Source organism: Hemicordylus capensis, chromosome 9 (genome assembly GCF_027244095.1).
Source record: "Hemicordylus capensis ecotype Gifberg chromosome 9, rHemCap1.1.pri, whole genome shotgun sequence".
Taxonomy (NCBI): Eukaryota; Metazoa; Chordata; class Lepidosauria; order Squamata; family Cordylidae; genus Hemicordylus; species Hemicordylus capensis.
The window spans coordinates 25,441,528-25,464,770 of record NC_069665.1 but is presented as its reverse complement, the minus strand read 5'-3'; the positions used below and the strand labels follow the sequence as shown (position 1 = coordinate 25,464,770).

Here is a 23,243-nt window from a genome sequence, read left to right as displayed (position 1 = left end):
GTCTGGGATTTGGGACCTTCTGCAATTTTTGCCCTTTAGGAACTTAACCCGGCAATTGCAATTGACTTAATGTCTTGTTATCTGTGGTCCTGTTGTCAGCGGAAATTGGCAGGAACACAATTCCCGTGGATAATAAGGTCCACCTGTACAAAATAATGTCTGGACAGTGCTTTGGTGCCTCCCTTGCTGGTGGGGGAAGGCCACTCTACAAATGGAGGGCCACCACCGAAAAGGCACTCTCTCTGGTCTCCTCGCACCTGAATTCATGACACCCAGCTAAGGGCCTCCAATTAAGATTTCGAACTTTGGGCAGGTCCCTACAGAAGAACCATACAAGGTCTACTTTCTCATCCAACCCGCTCCCGCTGCTGTCCCCACCCACCCACCCACCCACCATCTATTGGACCTAAATTTTTCAAAGTTACATTGTTTATAATATGTCTTCTCTAATGTGCAGGCACAAGATAACGAGTCTCATCTGTATTTAACTTCCAGAGAAGGGAAGAGGAGGTGGGGAAAATCTATTATCTAATCTAGCTGATCCCCTGATAGCTTGCTGAAAGTAAAATACTATAACCTATTGCCTGGCCTTTGACAAGCGCTAATTATTTCCTGTCGGAGCACTTCCCCCCCCCCTCGTGTAATTCCAAAGTACACAATGGGGCTGATCTCTAAGACACAGGCAGCTTCGTGGCGGATGTTTTATAACTTTCACCACCGTGTTCGCTCAGTGGCCTCTCTCGTCGGGGCTTTGTTCCAGACATCTCCCTGTTTGATGAGGGGAAAACGCGGTGTATGGTAACAGCCTGTTTATGCGGATCATATGGATGGGCTCTTTAAGATAGGTCAGTGTGATGGGAAACATCAAATGGAGGTATGGAGTGGGGAGAGAGAACTGATTACGGTTATTTAATACTCTGGGGGCACTGTCTTTTCGGAGGCTTTCAAGCCACTGGACTCTTGAAATTTTCTTTCAGGTGTTTAGTTTTAATGAGGCCTGCACTTTGTCTGCGGCGAGGTTCGCCCCCTCCTCATTCCTCCCCTTCCCCACCCCACCGCCTGCAAAGTACTTAACATTTTTGTTCTAGAGGCTAAATTATGTCTACTGGCTCCAGCTTCTGATTAAACTGGTAGTAAGGGGCAGGGAAAGGCAGAAAATTGTGTAACCAGACTCTTTCCAACAAGACTCTTTCCCATTCCCCCTGTATCTCCCTGCCCTGCTGCCGTGGCTGCATGGTGATTATTTGTTCTGTTAGATTGATCCACTCCGTGAACTACGTTTGTTAATTTACAGTGGGGTGTTTTGTTTTGTTTTAAAGGAACTGGCAATGTTGTATTTATTTTTACATTTCTAACCCACAATGCTCAGCCCATTAAGAGTCTGCTTTCTTGGAGGTGTTTACCATTGAGCACAGAACCTTTGGAGTTGGAAGAGCGAGACGCAGGGACATCGCTACAACTGAAAAGCGGTGTGGAGCCAGGAATGTCCCTGGGCCCACTGGCTGCTTGTGCTTTGGGCTCCCTCTTGCAACCCTCTGAAGGTGGGGTGCACGTTCACTTTGTGTCGCCAACCCCACTCCAGTCTTAGGAACATAGGAGGCTGCCTTCTACTGAGTCAGGCCATTGGTCCATCTTGCTCGGTATTGTCTGCACAGACGGGCAGCGGTTTCTCCAAGGTTGCAGACAGGAGTTTCTCCCAGTTCTATCTGGAAATGCTGCCAAGGAGAGAACTTGGAACCTTCTGCATGGAAGCATTAAGATGGTCTTCCCAGAGCAGCCCCATCTCCTGAGGGGATGCACCTTACTGTATCTTACAGTGCTCACACATGTAGTCTCCCATTCTAATGCAAACCAGGGCAGCCTTTGCTTAGCAAAGGGGACAATTCATGCTTACTACCACAAGACCAGCTTTCCTTGCTACGGCCCTGGCTAAATGCCCAGTGCCCCAGTTTAGTGAATGAACCTGCACGCAGAAACTGACTGAGGTGTGCAAATGCCAAAATCCAGAAGCCAACAAAGAACTCAGTGTCTTGGACATCTACTCCACATCCACACACTAGAAACTCTTCATCTCCTTACATTCTTATTGGCTGCTAGTCCTGATGGCTAGAGGCTACCTCCATGTTCAGAGGCAGATGTCTCCGAATATCAGCTGCAGGGGAGCAACAGCAGGAGAGGGGGCATACCTTCATCTCCTGCTTGTGTGGCTTCCCAGAGGCATCTGGTGGACCACTTTGGGAAACAGGGTGCCATTTCTAAATAGGCCCTGAGCCAGACCTAGCTGGTTTCTTGCCATGTTCTGAGCCACAGGTGCAACCAACCTTCTGCCCCCCCCCCCGCCCCCACTTCTCTGGATTCAGGCCCACACTCTGTAAATAGCAGCTAAGGAAGAGACTTCATTACATGGATTTTTTCATTTTGCCTCATTACTTGTGCCTCTCCCTTTCCTCCCAAGACTCTTCTCCTTTTGCTATCTTCTCCACTAGATTGTGCATAGATTGCCACAGTCCCCTGCTAACTGAGCAAAGAGGCACCTTTATCGCCAAAGGACACACAGGAAAGAGGGGCCCCAAATCCAGAAAAGTTATTCCACTGCAAAAGCTCCTGTCCAAGACTATGCACAAGTTCTTTTCAAAACATCTCTACAACTCATCAGAGTTTATATGCTACAGCCAGTATCTTCCTTATTCACCACATCACTCATATTGCAACAGAATCCCTGGTACACGGTAGTGTTCTGCAAAGACGTTTCCCACTAATGTGTTCAAGAGTTTACAGAACAAGTCTAATGCCTGTTTTCCTTCTGCTCACAGTTCTTTAGATCCAAACCTATTCTGAGTCACACATGGTAGTAATAGAAGGTGAAGAGAGATCCCACATGACAAGACTGTCGACCGTAACGGTAAACAGGTGTAATGCAAAACAAGCGACATGACGCATTTGGGACGATGTTAGGGCACGGCCGAAGTTAGGGCTCCAATGAAACGGCGGCGAGTGGCATGATTCTTTGTCAGGCCCACCGCAACCCACGCGCACCTCGGGAGTGTTTTCCATCCCCTGCACTGGGGATTGGTGCAGATACAGCAGCCCGTTGCTCAAGGGACCACTGACACCAAGACAGGGCTGGGAGGGGAGGGGAAAGAGCATAGAGCTCTGCTATATGAGACCCGTGAACAAGATCCGGGTGAAATCTCGGGTCTTGTGCGACTTGTGAGGCCTGCATGAGGGGATACAAAGGGAGCACTGACCAATGATGAGGGCCAGGACTCCGAGGAGGGCAAGCAGTAAGGATTGCCCTGAGAACCAGAGGCAGTTGAGCTATGGAGGCTCATCGGTGACACAACCTCCCCTCTCCAGCTCATGGCCTCTGAGGACATAATTAGGGAGCCCCAAGACACCAGAGGAGCGGCAAATAAGGCCTCAGCAGAAGAGAGCCCCGCAGACAATTTATGCACAGAAATACCAGTGAAAGTTGTGGTATCACAATAGGTGTGATACAATACAAAGTGCTGGTTATAACCTATAAAGCCCTAAACAACTTAGGCCCACGGTACTTAAGAGAGCATCTTCTTCTGCATGATCCCCATCGTCCACTGCGTATGTCGGGCTACCTTCATGTCGTCTGGTGGACACCCATGGACGGGACTTCTCTGTTGTCACCCCGAGACTTTGGAACGCGCTTTCCGTGGGAATAAGAGTCTTCCCATCTCTAGCAGCTTTAAAAAAAAGACTTACCTTTTCTAAAGACTTACCTTTTTACCCAGGCCTTTTAGCTTTTTAACTTTGTAAGTTGTAAATTTTGGATTACTTATTGATTTGTTTTAAGCTGTTTTTAATATTTAATTGATTTTAAGTTTTGTTTTTATTTGTTGTGAACCACCCTGAGACCTTGGGTTAGGGCGGTATAAAAATGCAATAAATAAATACAAGCATACCTGCAACATGGTTTTCCTATAATCCAGCAGCCCACAAATGTATTGCACAAGTTATGGCCTCCGGCCCATTCAGCATGTGTGTGAAAAGATTACTACACCTCTAAAGCTCCTTCATGTGACCTGGAACCCTGGCTGATCAGGGTTCTGGACTGCCCACAAGAATCCTACACATATACTTGTACACAGGCAAAATCCCTTTCACACAAACACTACATTTGCAGTTGCTGGGGAGAACAGACATGGCCAGTACGCACATCAGCATGTTGGGGGGTGGCCCGCAGGTACAGCCCCACTTTGCCGCCATGCACATGGAGGGGATGTCAAAGAGAAAGACCACACGCCTCCTTCTCCAGGAGATCCTTGTGAAGGAGCATCACGTGTGAACCACACCCCTGTAGTCTGAAGCAGTGCAACGCGAGACAGGACCATCAAATCAGAGAGAAGTTGGCCAAAGTGTGAACGACAACTCCCAGCATCCCCAGCTATATACGACTGGGGATGCTGGGAGCTGTAGTTCAGCAACATCTGGAGGAACCTTGGTTGGGGACCAATGACCTAGAGAAATGTAACGTGAAGCAGCAATATGATAATGCTTGCAGCCGTCTGCTTTTCCCAAGTGGTGTTAAGTCACACACCATGTCTGGGTTCAAGCTTTGCTTTCCACTCCCATCCGTTCCTCACCTCGTGAGCCATTCTTCGCGCAGTTTCTGCCGCTCCATAATCAAGGACAAGAGGCATCTGATTCTTTCATTTCTTTGTCCTTCCGTGTGTTCTTCTTTCCTGATTTCAGAGAGCAGTAGACTTGTCTTTGGAGATGGCATGGCAGAGCGGGAGAAGAGAAAAAGAAGCGCCATGAACATGACAATCCAAAAATAGGAAACAAAGCATGAAATTAATTTAAAAGCCCATAAGTTAATAAGGCCAATAAATCAATGCCCCCCTCCCGCTGGCCTTTTATTACAGTTGCACTGCTTGCAAGTCAATACAATCAGCAAGAGTCAAAAATAGCCAGTGTATATGTTATATTTTAATCAAAGTACATGGAATCTAAGATCAGCCTTGAAGCTTCATGGCCCTAAAGATCACAACAGGAGAAGGAGAGCTGGTCTTGTGGCAGCAAACATGAATTGTCCCCTTTGCAAAGCAGGGTGTGCCGTTTTACATTTGGATGGGCGACTACGTGCAAGCAGTGTCTGCTGTAAGATATTCCCCTTAGGGGATGAGGTCATAGCTCAATGGAAGAGCACCTGCAAGCTTGTTGAATTTTATTCCATCATGTAGTCCCTTCCCTTTCCCTAATGGCCAACAGGGAACTGTTGGTCATTTGTCCCATAACACCACATACAGCCTGAACTCGATCAAGGTCAGAAGTTTCCATATTGCCCCAAACACAACACTTTTCAATGGTGGCAGCTGATAACATTTTCCTTGAACTATCTCAAGTGATGCACGTGTAAATCATCCATAACATCCCACACAAACATGCGTAGGAAAAATAAAACAACACTTAAAAGGAAGGCATGAAGCGACATACTATGAGACAGTAAAAGAAAGCTGTAGTGCTGTCTGTGTTTATGGATGGTGGTATCCCACTGATTTTACTTGGGTTTAAGCCACTGAAACTGAGGACAGGATTGCTGACCAAGTGAATTATTATGAAGGACTGAAACACTTCCTGAGCTACCCCATTTTAGGAACCTGTGTTAAGCAAAGGTTAGGAGGTGAAAAGATGCATACGAGCAGTCAGCGGTCAAGGGTTCAAGAAATTCGGCCACAAAGATGTTATCAACTGGGAAAGCCATTTCCTCAAATCAACACTGATAAAAATATCCATCACACACTCTGGTGGTACCACTTCTGTTTCCAAAAGATGGGAAGGTCTGCTTTTGAATGCTGAACATCCTATCAAAGAAAGGTCGACTCTGGGTTCTTCATTCATTTAATGATCTTTAATGACAGATAATTGTCTACAGAGACCCCGTTTTTTACCTAATGCTGAGTGAAGCCTTCAGCTCTGTAAACTGGACTCAACTCTGATCCAGGATCTCTCTTTTTCTCCTCAAGATCTGCTCAGGACACCAGGTCAGGGGAACAAACAAACAAAGCAGGCAGGCCTGTCTTATCTCACCAGTCTTTCAACAGAGAATTTTTGGAGGGTGCTAATGTTTGGGATTGCTGAAGCTATCTTTCTTCTGATCCCTGTGCTGGCGAAAGCACATCCTGAGCGGGCCCAACAGAGAGATAACAAACTGCATTTTGCTATCGGAAAGCTACAGTCTGTTTTCTTGGGATAATTATCATCATCAATAACTAGGTGTCCAAAGAGGCTCTGGACTCCACCCTTTCCCCCAGGACAGCATTGTAATTCCACACATTCTCTTGGTATTCTAGAAAACAAATGAGCCCCATAGACAGATCTACAGTGGCGCACCAGACAATTTCATTTCAGAATCCCAACTTTATTTTGCAAAAAAACAAGGTGTTTACCAGGAGATCTAATGTACTCGTTAGTCTTCCCAAAGAGATTAGCAAGATAAACCTCTGAATCCTTGTTAAGCTCTTCTCACCTCAGGCAGAGCAGTCAAATGGCCAATAATCAATAGTTAACAGGAGTCAGGGAAAATAGGACTGAGGCACTCCAATTCCAATTCCACACTAATTATCCTGCTTGCTCTAATTTTATTTTATTTTTTACTGTGGGTGCTGACAGTATTTCGACAAGGGCTCAGCACAGTTTAAAAGGCTTTGAGGTGTTTTTAGTAGAAAAAATGTTGAAATCTGTATTATGTGGATTCTGGACAGGACTTTACTGGAGCATGCAAACGGTAGTTTGTATACCTCATGAATCCCGACGTGTGTCTCCCCCCCCCACACACCGCCCTGTAACATGGCCTATTAAGGTGCCTCGTTGACAATGCCACGGTGGAAGCCACCAATATGTTTTAAGTTATCACCCTGCAATTTGGACATATTACACTCAAACTCTGGCCTTTTCTGTTTATTAGTGCACCATGCTTGATATCAAAGTTTCACTCAACAGCTTATGCAGAGCATTCCCTCTGCCCAACTCTCCCCCCCCCCCCCAGATTACGTTGAAAAATGGTCCCGTGTTTGTCAAAGAAAGCAAAAGGGAGGAGGGGAGGGAAGTGATGAGGAAAGGGCGGGTGGGGGAGAAATTGTTTATAGAAGCCAGCTGTTCAGACGTTGGCGCCAGAAACTCCTCGTTCTGCTCACTGACGTCCCTACCTCCCTAGCGCACAGGTAGAACTAAAAATGTTGCCTTCAATGCTTCGGAGAGCACTCAACTGACTCTGCAGCATGATTAATTGCCGAAGACATGGCGGGACATATGGAAGAGAACGCATCAAGTAATTCATACTTCTGTATATGATCATTTTGGCCCCTGTTGTTTTAATGTACAGGAAAGAGCTAGTATAGCACAGACCTGGTGTCTTGCCCTTGACAGCCCATTAAGAAATCTCACGGCACCTAGTTGAAGCTATGCTGTTGGCTTTTCAATAGCAGCCCAATAAAACAGGAGCAAAGCTTTTCCACGGAGTCTTAAATCTTTCACATACAGTACATTAACCACTGCTGCTAAAAACAACTGGTTTCTTATGATAGGAAATGGGATTTGATTTCTAGCCTCTGCATACTTACCCAAAGCCTTTTTCTGACCTTTGGAAGGTTTACGGAATTGTTGCTCCCTGCCCCACAACCCCCCTCTTCTTCTTTTCTCCTTGCATTTTCCAAGTTTCTTGTCGCCATGAACCGAAGAGAATTGTTCAAGGTTTGGTACATTGTGCCGTTTATTGTGCCGTTTATCGAGTGCCCATCACATAGATCCATCTTATTTATTTATTATTTCTCTGTGTAAACCGCCCTGAGCCATTTTTGGAAGGGCAGTATAGAAATTGAATTAATAATAATAATAATAATAATAATAATAATGGTTGCGAGATGCAGGCTATACAATGAAGAGAATTTGGTGAGTTCAAGACAAAGGATGTCAGTACGTTGGCTTCTGGAAGTATAGACTAGGGAACAGTTTGCTAATCAGATTTTGCATTAGAAACTTATATTTCTTTTGTGTGCTTTGTAAATCGCTGATACTGTTCTAGGATTGTATATCTGTAAGCTTTTAAAGGTGCTTTTGTATTTTCCTACATCCATGATTTTTGCAACTTGGTAACCACAATTTTTAAAGTGTGCTGCCCCAACACCATCTGGGGTGTTTACTGAAGTATTCTTGTAACCTACTGAGTATTTTTAACTGTAACTAAAAGCTGAGGAGCCTCAGACCAAAGCAGTCTGTTGCATTTGAATAAAGTTCTTTTTCTTTTTGTTCTTTGCATTTTACAAGCCTCTAAGAGTGGATTTTTTTTTGTTTACTCAGGAAAGGAGGGGCTGGAAGGGGGTCTCATTCTGGTGTAACACATCTCACACTCAGCAACTACCAGTTTTCTCTCAATTTGTAAGCTTGCATGTGGAAAGTTTTATATATATAATATATATATATATACACACACACACACACACACATATATACATACACACACACACACACACACACACTTTTCCAATAGCAAAAGGAGAGAGTTTTCCCTGGAACTTCCACCCAAGGGGATTTAAACTCTGTTGATAAGTGGGTGGTGGTGGCAGCCTTAAAGCCTACCAAGATTACAGGAAAGTGTTGGGAGAAGTGTTTGCTTGGAAAGCATAGAGGGAGTGATTCAGCATTTTTCTTTCCCTCACATGGGCTTGCTCTGAGATAAAGGCTGGAAATGCACTACAAAAAAGTCTCACTCTGTACACAACAACTTCCTATATCCCTATGACTTGTTACTCATACTACATCAACTTTGGTTGATGTTCCTTCATAGTCAGACAGACATAGTTGAGGTGCGATCTGACTGACCCCAATACCTTTGCAGTAAACATTTTCAAAAAAGACATACAAAAGTTGCAAGGGTGGGTAGGTGAACATATGTTCAGATGGGTTCTGAAACCCAATGGGCGGGGGGGGTCATATTCAGATTTTAGTTGCTTTACCTTCAAATTACATCTGTTTTGCCAGTTGGTGTCCCCTTTTTCCTCCTTAATACACATGGTACACACTCAAAATGCATGACAGCTTCAGTAACAAGAGTCTATCACTTTAAAGAAAGAAAAATCTGCTGCTAACATCTTTTCAGACAGTTAAACTCCAATAGTGAAAGAATACTGTTTCCCTTTCAACCACTTCAAAATGACAGTGCTAAAAAGTTTAATCCCCTTCCACAGAGTTATCTTGGCAGCCTTTGACACATGTTGGCTGCAACATTACGGCTGGCAATTTATGTTATAAAATGTTTACTCAGGTTTTGTTTTTTTAAAGAAAAAGACGTCCTGTATTACTTTCGCTCCCGATGGAATTCTATGGTGGGGAATCCCATTTCCCAGGGTTCCGCTTTCCCATACTGCTGAATACCCCAGCCAATACAGAAGTCCAGATGAATGGGGAAATCCATAAATATTCTTCTCACTCAGTATTTCAATGGAAAGATAGCTTAATCAGGATATATATTTGGAGAAAGTGAAGAAAATAAGAACAAAGGCCATGAACTTGGACACACGTATACAGAAACAAAGTCCACATTATTTAGTGGAGCCTGCCTGCTAGGAATGAAGGTGTAGAGGACAGAGGAGTCGACAAAGAAAGTATTTATGGTATAAACATAAGCAAAGATACCTTCAGCCTTCCTGCTTATAGGGGCTGATGACTTCAAAGATGAGCCGGTTTAAAGAAAGGTTAAGTGGCGCAGCGGGGAAATGGTTGACTAACAAGCAGAAGGTTGCCGGTTCGAATCCCCGCTGGTACTCTAAGAGGCAGCAGCAATATAGGAAGATGCTGAAAGGCATCATCCACACTGCGTGGGAGGAGGCAATGGTAAACCCCTCCTGTATTCTACCAAAGAGAATCACAGGGCTCTGGTCGTCAGGAGTCGAAATCAACTTATTATACTACATAATAGCACACTTTACCTTTACCTTTAAGGGCTGGTTTAGACAAAGGAACATACGAAGCTGCCTTATACAGAGTCAGGCCCTTGGCCCATCAAGCTCAGTAATGCCACAATGACTGGCAGCCGCTCTCCAAGCTTTCAGGCAGGAGTCTTTCCCAGCCCTATCGAGAGATGTAAGCAGATGGTCTTCCACTGCAGTATGGCCCCATCCCCTAAGGGGGAATATCTTACAGCAGGCATTTGCTCACATGTCGCAACCCATCCAAATACAAACCAAGGTGGGCTCTGCTTAGCAAAGGGGGTATTTCACACTCATGTCCAAAAGGAGAGCCACAAAAGAGAGCCACCTAATGGCTCAGTGAGGAAGTGACTTGCCTAGGGAGCAAGAGGTTGTTAGTTCGAATCCCCACTGGCATGTTTCCCAGACTTTGGGAAACACCTAGATCGGGCAGCAGCGATAAAGGAAGATGCTGAAAGGCATCATCTCATACTGTGTGGGAGATGGCAATGGTAAACCTCTCCTGTATTCTACCAAGAAAACCACATGGCTCGAGTCTGTGGTCACCAGGAGTTGACTCGACGGCATAATCTTTCTGCCCCCGCTCCTTCCCGCAAGGCAATCTCTCCTCTCCTCTCAAGCTCCATGCAGTTTAGGTTCTCTCCATGTGAGCATGAACCCTACAGGGTCCCTGATTTTGCAGGTCCCCCAACTTAAAGGAGAGAGCACCAGCCAGCTGCAAATTTATGCATACAAGTTATTATGTGCATAAGCTCCGTGTAGAAGAGTGAAAAAATAAGGAGAGATCAGGGGAGGGGCCAGTTATCACCCATATTACTTTCCCTGCACGCATCCCGTATTCCCCGTTTGGTAGGGCAGACAAGAATTAGTTTGTTAAGCTTCCATTTCGAAGATCTATACCTAGATTTCTCTTCAATTGCAATTAGGTAAACAAACAGGAACAGGGCGGGGGGGGGGAGAGATGTTTTTTCGCTTTTTCTAACCTGATTAATGCAATTTGGGGAGAAGACAGAGAAAACACACACGCCATAAACTACTCTTGCTTCTGGCATGAATCCTTACTGAAGTATAACTTGCAGCTTGCAGAGCTGTGTTCTGCTTTGATAAGCATATATTATTGGCTCATCTTCTAGAGATAATGACTTCCTTGGTCTTTTATACGTTCCATTTACACAGAGGAGTGATTGCAGAGCTTTCATATAAATATGGAGGGGGAAAGCATATCCTCAGCTGGGTTTGCTAAGGATGAGCGAGTTATGTCTTTTAGAAAACACACTTGAAACACATCAAGGAGTTCAAGGGTTCCAAAACAGAAGCCCTGCATCCTATATTCATATTTATACACTTAAATAAGCAATTTAAAATTTTTTAAAATATATATATATCTTAGAAAAGGCATGAAAACAAATTGGTGGCCTGGAAACACGGAGCATCACTGCATCAGCTGACCTCACATCCTCATAGAAGACGTAGGTGTAACTCAGAATTTAACTAATAGGAAAGTGGAGCGTATGATTCAAGAAGTACCTTCTTTGAATCTCACTTTTGCAGAGGACTCACTATAGGGGCTTCATACCTAATGGCAAAGGGGCAGCAGCCAAAAGAACATAGGAAGCTGCCATATACTGAGTCAGACCCTTGGTCCATCGAACTCAGTATTGTCTTCAGGGACTGGCAGCGGCTTCTCCACGGTTGCAAGCAGGAGCCTTTCTCAGCCCTATCTTGGAGATACTGCCAGGAACTTGGAAACTTCTGCATGCATCCTTATCTTGGAGATGGCAGTCAAGCATTCAGGGGTCTCTTTCCCGAGCAGCCCCATCCCCTCAAGGGAATATCTTACAGGGCTCAAATGTAGTCTCCCATTCAAATGCAGACTAGGGGAGACCATGCTTAGCAAATGGGACAATTCATGCTTGCTATCACAAGACCATCTCTCCTCCCCCATACTTCCCATGAAATGCCAGTTCCTGGAGTGCACACAGGAGCTTGACTTATGGTGTTGAGAAGGCTATACTGACATTAAGTGTGTGTGGAAGCAAGGTTGGAGAAAAAGCTACCCAGCTTTTCCTCTAACCTTGCTTCCACACAATCACTTCTACCCAGGTTTTCCTCTTACCTTGCTTCCACACAATCAAAAATTGGGAGTACAAACAGATCCCAAACCAGGGTAGAACACAGTTTTCGATTGTGTGAATGGCCTCAGAATTTCGAGGAGAATGGCAACTCTAGTATATCCAGAAAGAATAATCTAAAGCAGTCTTGGGTAGGGGAATCATCCAAAAGAAGACATAGGAACATAGGAAGCTGCCATACACTGAGTCAGACCATAGGTCCATCTAGCTCAGGTTGCAGGCAGGACTCTCTCTCAGCCCTGTCTTGGAGATGGTGTCAGGGAGGGAACTTGGAACCTAGATGCTCTTCCCAGAACGGCTCCATCCCCTAATAAGGGGAATATCTTCCAGTGCTCATGCTTCTAGTCTCTCATTCATATGCAACCAGGGCAGACCCTGCTTAGCTAAGGGGACAAGTCATACTTGCGACCACAAGACCAGCTCTCCTCTCCTCCTCTAAGACTGAGCACCCTGGTTGCAAACATGCATGAAGTGGCAGTGTGTGAAGGGAGACAATTTCATTTGTGTGCCCATTACCCGTGTCTAGAGGGCAAATTTTACAAAAGGATTGTGCTCGGTGGCACATCAGGTGTTAAGATGCTGAATGAGGATGCAAACCTTTGTCGCCCAGGCAAGCTGACCTAAGCTATTCCTAACATTTTGGAAGTCTTCAAATAATGAAAGCCGTTTGGAAAAGAAAAGAAAAGAAAAAGTGAATTGGGAGAGGTCAGTAGAATGTATTCCAGGTCAAAAGATCAACATAGCATACAAAGATGCTCTCCACTGGCAAATCAATCAACTGACTTGAAGTCGGATGCACACGGCTAACGCTAGCCAACTGCGGACTACAGACAAAAAAAAATGCTTTCCTTTGCGACACTTAAAACAAAAACAAGAAGTTGTTTAAACCTAGCGAAACACTCCTGCCCTGCACCCTGGCTATATACCACTTTGGGTACACATTAATGAAAACAAAAGGGGCCATTTAGGTGGTAGTCATGCCATGGGGTTAAGCATGTGACCTCCAAATATGGCGCACTTGCGCTGGGGGAAAAGGCTCTTGACAATATAAACAAGAATTACTGCTGTCGGAGAAAGGGAAGACAATTAAAAACAATCCAGAATGTTTGTCGGACAGCTGTTCAAGTTTCAGCCCCGTCTGACCTCTAAAGATGGTGCGTGTTTGACTCAGGCAACTCAAATGTTTTAAGTGTTTATTAAAGAGAGAGCAGATTGTCCAGTGTGTGCCCGGTGGCTTCTTGGGAAAATGCTCCGCCACATTACAAGGACTCACCATCTGGGTACCGCTTCTTGGCTTCTGTGCCGGTATTGTTAAACATGAGCCTCGGCGTTTGAGAAGAGAAACGCACTCACACACACACTTTCACAGCCGCCGCCCCCCAAACAAGAATAAACAGTATGCGTGGGGGATAAATCTTGCATAAATGATGCCCAGATTGAGCATACAAACCAGAGCCAAGGTATAGACTTGTACTGAGTCAGAGTTCATATAGCTCAGCATCATTTGCAGTGCCTTGCAGTGTCTCTCCAGGGTTTCAGATGCGTAAAACAGCCTCGCTAACTGAGCAAAGAGGCACCTTTCCAAATGGAGATTCTCTTTTATTTAGCAGGGGGAGAGCAACTGGCCCTGTCCAGCACCAATACAGCATCCCTCCTGCAGCTGTTGCTGTGTTCGGCCTCATTTTTTTTTTTTTTAACATTGTGAGAACTTTGGTTGACAAGTCGTACATAAATATTTGTAACGGCAGTGGTAGTTGTTTCCAGCCCTAGATGGGAGACACCAAGGATTGAACCTGGGACCTTCTGCAAACCAACGCAGATGCTCTACTACTGAGCTACGGTAACATTTCAGGCAAAGGTCTTCTCTATCATCTGCTACCCCAAACCTTTAACGGAACGTATTGGGATTGAATCACCTTCTGCACGCAAAGCCCATGTTCTGTCTCTCCTTGTCTCACCCCTGCTTTGCATTCAGTGCCATGGAGCCTCTGAACTTGAAGATCCTATAGAACGATCCTTACACCAAGGAAGCCTGGCCTTGTAGTACCAAGCATGAATTGTCCCATTTGCTAAACAGGGTCCATCTGGGTTTGTTTTTTAATGGGAGACTACATGTATGAGCACTGGAAGATATTTCCCTTGGGGTTGGGGCTGCTCTGGAAAGAGCACCTGCCTGCTTGCTTGCAGAAGGTTCTAAGTCCCCTCCCTGGCATCTCCAGATAAGGCTGAGAGAGACTCCTGCCTGCAGCCTTGGAGAAGCTACTGCCAGACTGCAGACAATACTGAGCTAGATGGATCAATGGTCTGAGGAGAGCTGGTCCAAGCAGGATCCACCCTGGTTGCATATCAGTGGGAGACTACATGTGTGAGCACTGTAAGATATCCCCCTTAGGGGATGAGGAAGCTGTGGAAAGAGCATCTGAGGTTCCAAGTTCCCTCCCTGGCATCTCCAAGATAGGGCTGAGAGAGATTCCTGCCTGCAACCTTGGAGAAGGCGCTGCCAGTCTGTGTAGAAAATATGGAGCTAAGATGGACCAATGGTCTGACTCAGTATATGGCAGCTTCCTATGTCCCTAAATCTCTTAGAAAATATGCCATCATAGGGGCTTTGCAACACAACAAAAAAAGAATGATTTTTTTGGCCTTCTCCAGTGGAGTAGCCCTGGTTAAGGAAGGAAGGATGGACAGATGACAGAAGAGAAAAAAGAGAAGAGAAGAGAAGAGGAGAGAAGAGAGAAACAAAGCTTCTAAGAAAAACAAAGATATTGACTCCATTCCTCAAAACCACCATTTCCCTGCCGTTTGATCCTCCTACAGACAGTTTAACCCACCAATACGCCTTTCCAAATGAAAACCATTCATGGGAAGCTATTGGAAAGCAGCTTTTTCCTTGGGGAGCGCGCACAATAAAAGGAAAGGTTGTATCTGACACGTGGGTCTACAATTGGGCTTAAATGAACAAACTCCCTGCAATAACTTCTGACTTTGTGAAAGTGATCCTTCCTACTACGTTTTTTGTTGGGGTTTTTTGCCCAGGAAGAAAGGAAGCCGTGTATAAACAGAGCAAAGGGAAGAGGCAACACAAGCGAAGCCTCTCATAATAAATATTATAGTGAAAGTTTTGCTCATCAAACTAAGATTAAAAACATATTCTAATCTCCCGAGCCACCTCGCTTTGATGTATGCTGAAACAGAAAGCGTATGTATTTTGTAAGATTTACAGCATCCCCAGTGGGAATAGTTTCACATTTCATTTTTCTCCCTATTTGAGATTAAGAATATATTAGGTGAATTCAATCTCCTGATGTTTATTGTGTCAGTCTGAGAACTTACTCAAAGAACAGGAATCAGGCTATCTTTATGCTCTGCTATACCGGCGACATCACCCTGAGAAGTTAGCTTTTTTTCCCCTTTGTGAGCAAAGATTGGAGTGGGGGGGGTGGAATCGTTTGGCAAAATTGGAACCAAGTTGCCTTTAAATAGACACAAGAGTTGGGAAGTTAAAAAAAAAAGGTCCTCTCTAAAAGTGGGTGGGGGCAGAGGCGGTGATAGAAAACTTAGGGAGCTGTGACAACTGTGACCTCTTGGTGACGTTGTGCTAAATATGGCCTGACTGGAAAACTGACACAGAAAACGGAAGTTGCATAGCACCACTAATGCCACCATTCCAGTTTAGTCTGCTGGATCAGGCACAAGGCCCATCTAGTCCAGCATCCTGCTTCACACAGTGGCCCACCAGATGCCTCTGGGGAGCCCACAGGCAAGAGTTGAGGGCATGCCCCCGCTCCTGCCTTTACTCCCGTGCAAATGGTATTTAGTGGCATCTTGCCTCTGAGGCTGGAAGTGGCCTGTAACCACCAGACTAGTTGCCATTGTCCTCCATGAATTTGTCTAAGGCCCTTTTAAAGTCATCCAACCTGGTGGCCATCACCACATCCTGTGGCAGAGAATTCCATAGATTAATTATGCGCTGTGTGGAAAAAGTACTTCCTCTTGTCGGCCCTAAATTTCCTGGCCTTCAGTTTCATGGGATGACCTGTGGTTTTAGTGTTGTGAGAGAGGGCGAAGAATTTATATTCTGTCCATTCCCTCTACTCCACGCAAAATTTTATACAACTCTTATCGCATCTCCCCCTAGTTGCCTCTTTTCATCATTTAAATGGCCTCCCTGAGATGGGGAGAAGAGAAGGGATGGGGCCGTAAGCTCAGTGGGAGAGCATCTGCTTTGCATGCAGAAGGTCCCAGGTTCAATTCCCGGCAGCAACATCTCCAGGTATGGGTTGCAAGAGACTCCTGCCTGGAACCTTGGAGAACCACAGCCAGTCAGGGTAGACAATACTGAGCTAGATGGACCAAGGGACTGACTCCATATAAGGCAAATTACTATCTTCCTAAGGAACATAGGATCAAAGCACTAACACTTGCATTGGCAAAGCAGTAGGGAAAGGGCCCTACAGCTGGATGGAGAGTAGCCTCATTGAAGATATGGGACTCCACCTTCAGGAGGGGAAAATGAAAGGATTTCCCTTCTCTATTTTTATCATAGGGACTAGCACCACCATTTTTGAGACACATCATTTATTTATGCATACCATATTTACCCAAATAGACCACTCTGAATTTAAGACAACCCTCTTAACAATTACAAATTAAATCAAAAGTATATCTATATTTACCCCAAAGGTGTTGAATTTAAGATAAACAGCCCAGTTTCTAACACCAAAGAACTGGGGGGGGGGGACTAGACTTGGATCCAGGGAAATTTGGTACATAAAACACCCGCCTCCCATTGAGTCAAAGCACTGATGCAAATAGCACAGTATGGTCTACTCTGGCAGTGGCTGTCTATCAGAGGTCTTTCCCATAATCTGCTACACAAAACTTTTACCTGGAGATACTGAGAATTGAATCAATTCAATCTGAGGCCTTGTGCATGCAAAAACACATGTTCTACCGCTAAACAATGGCCTTTCCATCCTCATGCAAAATACAGTGGAATAAATTGCATCTTCTGTGGCTTTGAAACGTTTGTTTCCCTCCTCCTTTCCTAAGCTGATCAGGAAAACAATAGGACCACAGATCACCCCTTGATGAGTGTTAGCGTAACTAATGAAATCTGATGGAAGGTTGGGGGGGGGGGGAACAGAAAGAATGTCTCATATTTGTACAAGAGAAATAAGCGAAACCACAAGCCGACGGTTGACTGGCAGACAGCAGTGAAAGAACCTGAAACAGATAGTCATGTGGAAATGACCATGTGGCATACGCCTTCAACGCAGCTAGGTGCAAAACAGAAATCGCGGCGTTTCTGCTTTATATCCCCCCAAACTAGACTAATTGCTAGAAGTGTTTGAGGATTTGCTTTCCAGCCTACGTAGTGTACAGTTTTCTTTGGCTCTGTAGATGCAGACTACCACGATTCTGATCATGGGATGTCGAAGCCGTGGGGCAGGGTGGGGCAGGGAGGGGGCGATGTAAAAGCAGAGCAACAGACCGTAAACACCCATTTACCCCCAGGAAAGCAATAGTGTACCCACGGAGACAATGGAGAAAGAAACTGCAGAGCAGGAAAGACACCTGACTTAAAGAAGAAAAGAGATAGCAGTTTTGTTTATTTGCAAGATAGACTAACTGAACAAGAGAGGCATCTTTTATAGTGGCGAACCTCTTCATTGTGCAGGAGGAGAGCAACTGGCCTTAGCCCTCCCAATGGAAAATACGGAAAAGAAATAGTTCCCAGAAAAGATTTTGAGAACATTCCTATTTCATTAACCTGTTCAGCGGAATCGTTTTCCCTAGCTTCTGAAGGTCCATCTTTACCTCCTGCTTCCCGATTCCTTCCCCTTCTTAGTGTATTCTATGGATGATTCCAGCCAATCAGGGATCATATAATGAACATGATTACATCGCAATACTACCAAGTCAGTCACAGTTGGCTATGTAATGATGTAGCTGTGGCATACAACGTCAATTCAGGAGGAGGGCAACGCTTCCTTCCGGGATGAGTCACATGGATGAACCCAGCCAATCAGAGATAAGGCAGTCACCTTCTTCATTGCACCACACTACATAACCAAATTTGGCTGTGTGATGATGTCACCGAGAGTAAACAGAGGAGAGAGGGCAATGAAGAGATGAACTTTGTTAAGGCATTTTGGCAAAAGAGACAGGCATTTTCCTGACACTGCAGAAAAAGCGAGTGTGGAAAGATTTGTGACCTCTACCCTATTGAGCTAAATAAGGTGTTAATTGCCACCGGATTAACACTCTTTCCACCCGAAACAATATAACTAGTCATCAGGAAATTGTAACACCTCATTTAATTAAGGTAAGATAGACTTCCAGCACAGCTTAATGGCACAAGCAGAAGGAACAGTGGGTTTTTTTAAAAATATATATTTTTTAAATGTGCCAGTATGGCTCAGCGGGGAAGTAACTTGCCTGGGGAACAAGAGGTTGCCGGTTCGAATCCCTGCTGGTATGTCTCCCAGATTATGGGAAACACCTATATCAGCAGCAGTGATACAGGGAGATGCTGAAAGGCATCATCTCAGACTGCGTGGGAGATGGCCATGGTCAACCCTTCCTGTATTCTACCAAAGACAACCACAGGGATCTGCGGTCACCAGGAGTCGACAACGACTTGACAGCACAACTTTACTTTATCCTTACCTCAGCACCATCTGGGTGTTTTCGGGGTCTGGCCATGATCCCATCACATGAGCAGGGGGTATGGCCAAGCTCCGAAAGAACCCGGCTCAGAAACCCACCCCGCACCTGGGATCACAGTGGCGACGAAGGTTATGCCTTCGTTCCCTGCAGGGAAGACAGGAAAACCCTCCCCACTGCTGTGGGAGTAAGCCTAACTCTGCAACACTTGTGGTCAGATGTCCATAACCCATTACAGAGGAACATAGGAGGCTGCCTTATACCAAGCCAAATCACTGGCCCGATCTAGCTGAGCATCGTCTACACTGACTGGCAGCAGCTCCCTGAGGTCTCAGAAGGGGTCTTTCCCAGCCCTACCTGGAGATGCTGCCAAGGGTTGAACCTGGGATCTCCTGCGTGCAAAGCATTGCACCCTCATGTCCTGCTGCAGCAAGTCTTAGGAACCAATTCTCATCTCTATCTCCAGCCAGCCAGACCAAAGGGAAAGTGGACGGGCAGGGATCCCCAAGTTTCCCCAGCAACTCCCATCACCCTCAGCTGCAATGGCCTTTGGCTGGGGATTATGGGAGCTGCAGTCCACAACATCTGGGAATCCCTGTTATCACATACAGGTGAGAAACAAGAGTACAAGAACCGTGTTGTCCGCCTTGCTCTACAGCAGGGGACCCAAGCCTTGTGTTATGAGTGGTTCATACATGACACAGCCATGAACCTGCATTTCCCTGAGGCGTATGCTCCACAGGAGGCTGAAGGCAGCCCAGCCCTCTAATGGACATATTTGCATGATGCACATATTTTCTAAAACCTGCACACCTCGTGCACACTTTGGCATCTTTATTTATTTATTGAATTTATATACCGCCTAATATTTTTTTTTAAAGGCGTTTGAGGCATATACTTCCAAGAAAGGTGCAACAGAAACCATGTAGTAGACACATAAAAGGATCTCAAATGAACACATGATGTACACATCATGATGTGGGATAGCAGAGGCCAATTAACCTCCAAATCCAGTTAAGACAAGCATGGAAACTAGAAGGCTTCTGCATGGAGCTTTTGCCTTCTTCAGAAAGTGCCTCTGCCTTTGCCCCTTTCTCTGGGTATGGCATGTATAAGAAATGATCCTCTTTCCCAGGGTACTGCATTTCTAAGAGATGGATAAGATGTTGTTCCACCACCCCCAACTTGTTTTTTCCTCATTTAAATTCAATTCTTCCAGATTCCCCCCCCCTTTAAAATTCTGTAATTGAATCACAGCAGCCCAGCCCAAAATGGCAAAATTTTGTTTCCTTTACTTCGATTTTCAAAGTAACAGGAGGAGAGAGAAGGAGAAAGCGCAATCCGAGACAAAAATTGAGTGCACGAATGTATAATCCCAAAGGAATAAACTGACTCTTGCTAGACAAGCTGAAAGCTGATTAAAATATTTCTCATCCTTTGGGTATGCAACAGCTTTTGATGATGGAGAGTGTATTAATATTCAGGCGAGCTGCTTGTCAACACTTCAGACAAGTCCCAAGAAAGAATCTGAAATTGACCAGGTTTTCTCACTGTGCCAGAAATCTTTATGAGACACAGAGCAGCACCCTTGCACCGGCAGAAGCAGAGATAAGCATTTGGTCTTGCCTTTTAGACCTTTCCACAAAGAAAGCACAAAAATCTGATTTTTGACTTGGCGGCTGTGCATATTCAAAGGCTTAACCAACAGTTTAGTGATGTTAAATGCAGCAAATAAATAAATAAATAAATAAAAGCTGAGACAAAGACAGCTTGATTTCAGCAGACATCAATGATGCTGTTATTGCCTATTGGATTTAACCCGACTGCCTGAGCTGCTTCCAGACACGCAGACTCCAAAGTTAATATCGGAGAGAGAAATCTCTTAACAATAATTGTTCGAAGAAGCCAAGCAGCGATGCTAGGTTGGGTCTTCCTTTGTTTAACCATTTCCTCGACAGCACCTTTCCTCAGTGCAAGGAAGGTAAATCACCCCTACAGCAGCCGACACTAAACGGCAGGTTAAAATATTGGGATGCCTCCATTTTCCATCTCTCCTGCCCCTCTGCCAATTTCAAAGTGATAGGAGATGTACCGAAACACGTAGCGCCTTTCAGGATAATTCCAGGGCTAAATATTTCTTGTAAGAGGTGAAAGCTCACCTCTTAAGCAGCTTATTTTGACTCCATTAAGCTGCAGCGCTTGTCTTGTATGCATCGGCCTAAGGTAAAATTCGTTTATGAACTGCATTAAATTTACAGGAGCTTTGGGGGAAAAGATATAAACATACTGGAAATAATTTTATGGCAAATTCACATATCTGTGTGGGTTCACCTTAAAAAAAAAAATCAATGCAATTCAAAGCAATGCAGTGCCTCCCTGGTCAGAGGTTTGAAATGCAGTGGAGCTGGCCTATAACAAGTCCTTAATGCGGGCAGACTGGGGTTGTGTGCATGTGGGTGGAAACTTCTGTTATACTTTCATGCCAACAGCTTCCTCCATAACAGACCAAAATTTGACTCTGTGTTTCTTGGGGAGCCTTTGGGAGAGAAAAACCTAGACAAAAGCCACTCTGCTCAGCACGCTGGTCTTTGGATTGGGGCCAGCCTTTATTTAACAAGGAGAAAAAATATGCCTAACCTTCGATGCATTCAGAGAAAAGTGGCGTGGAGGCTAGCGCAGCTGAAAGTCAAACGGAAGTGGATGTCGCAGAGCTGAAGAATATGTCAAAGGGGACAACCAAAATGGAAAGGGAGTGGAGCACCTTCCCTGTGAAGACAGGCTTATTAAGAACTTCAAAGTTCAGAAAGAAAGTAACTAAGGGGTGAGGGGGACATGATACCACTTTATAAAATGATGCATCATGCAGAGGATGTGGATGGGAAGAACTTTTTGTCCCTCTCTCACAATAGTCAGAACTCAGTGTCTGATGGGCAGAACGTTTAGGACAGATAAAGAGAGTTCTACAACAGCCACCTAATGGCGCAGCAGAGAAATGACTTGACTAGCAAGCCAGAGGTTGCCAGTTCAAATCCCCACTGGTGTGTTTCCCAGACTATGGGAAATACCTGTATATCGGGCAGCAGTGATATAGGCAGATGCTGAAAGGCATCATTTCATACTGTGTGGGAGGAGGCAATGGTAAACTCCTCCTGTATTCTACCAAAGAGAACCACAGGGCTCTGTGGGTGCCAGGAATCAATATCAACTCGGCAGTTTTCTTTTACTTCATACAACACATATAGACCTGATATGTTCCCCAACACTCTGCTTAAAAATATACACTGAGGCACATCTTTGAGTTCTTAAGAGACTGTCAGTGGAACATAGGAAGCTGCCATATACTGAGTCAGACCACTGGTCTATCAAGCTCAGTATTGTCTTCACAGACTGGCAGCGGCTTCTCCAAGGTTGCAGGCAAGAATCTCTCTCAGCCCTATCTTGGAGATGCCGCCAGGGAGGGAACTTGGAACCTTCTGCTCTTCCCAGAGCGGCTTCATCCCCTGAGGTGAATATCTCGCAGTGCTCACACATCAAGTCTCCCATTCAGATGCAACCATGGCAGACCCTGCTTAGCTATGGGGACAAGTCATGCTTGCTACCACAAGACCAGCTCTCCTCCCTGTCTGTCTGTCTGTCAGATAACTTACCACAAAGTGCATGTAATCAAGTTAGCTGATTGGGTGTCTCCTACTGCAAGCATTAAACAGAACTTTAGCATTCTCCTGCTTCTACAGATTACAGATCTAATGCAGAGGAAAAGTAAATTCATTTTTGCCACTTGGTGGGTTTAGATACAGATCTGTGTTTCCCCCTCCCTCAGAGGTCGGGAGAGTGATGATGAAAGGCAGGGCCATTTCAGTGGTGGCCTCAAGTTTATAAAAGTCTCCCCATGGAGACTAACCTTGCTGCTTCCACGTTAATGTATAGAAGTTGGTGAAAAGAGTTCATTTCAAAGGGGGAAGGAAATTATTTACTTTTCATTTCAATTTATTTGAAATAAATGAAATTCATTTTCATTTCAATAACAGGAATGGTGGCGGCGGGGGGGGGGAGCGTAAGGACTGAGAAACACAACAGAAGCAGCCAGAAGTTAAACAAAAGTTAATAAATTCTGTGGATTCCATTTTCATCTCGTTTATGGAAGATACTAAATGGTTTGTTTATTTCCTGTAAGCCACTTTGTGGACCCATTTTTTGAGGGGCGGGGGGGAAACAGGGTGGAAATATCTTAAATAAAAATAATAAATACATAGTTACTATCACTTAAGAACTCAGAGCAGCCCTGCTAGTTCAGACAATCAAGTCCAACATCCTGTGCCCTACAGTGGACAATCTGATGACTTTGGGAAGCCCACAAGCAGGATGTTAGGTCATGGCCCTCCCCTGCAGTTGCTCATCCAAGCAACTTGTATTCAGATGTATTTTCCACATAGACCTCCCCTTCGTCCATGCATCTGCCTAACCCCTCTTTCAAAGCCATTTA

General features: G+C 45.0%; 1 protein-coding gene across 5 annotated transcripts in view; it reads right to left on the bottom strand.

The window, feature by feature from the left end:
- The window catches only part of FTO (FTO alpha-ketoglutarate dependent dioxygenase), a 242,422-nt gene that overhangs the window by 126,425 nt on the left and 92,754 nt on the right, over nt 1–23,243 (bottom strand). For all 5 annotated transcript variants that reach the window (XM_053270971.1, XM_053270972.1, XM_053270973.1 and 2 more), the window contains one exon: nt 4,617–4,741. In XM_053270971.1, the coding sequence (XP_053126946.1) occupies nt 4,617–4,741 (125 nt within the window). The remainder of the gene's footprint in view (nt 1–4,616; nt 4,742–23,243) is intronic.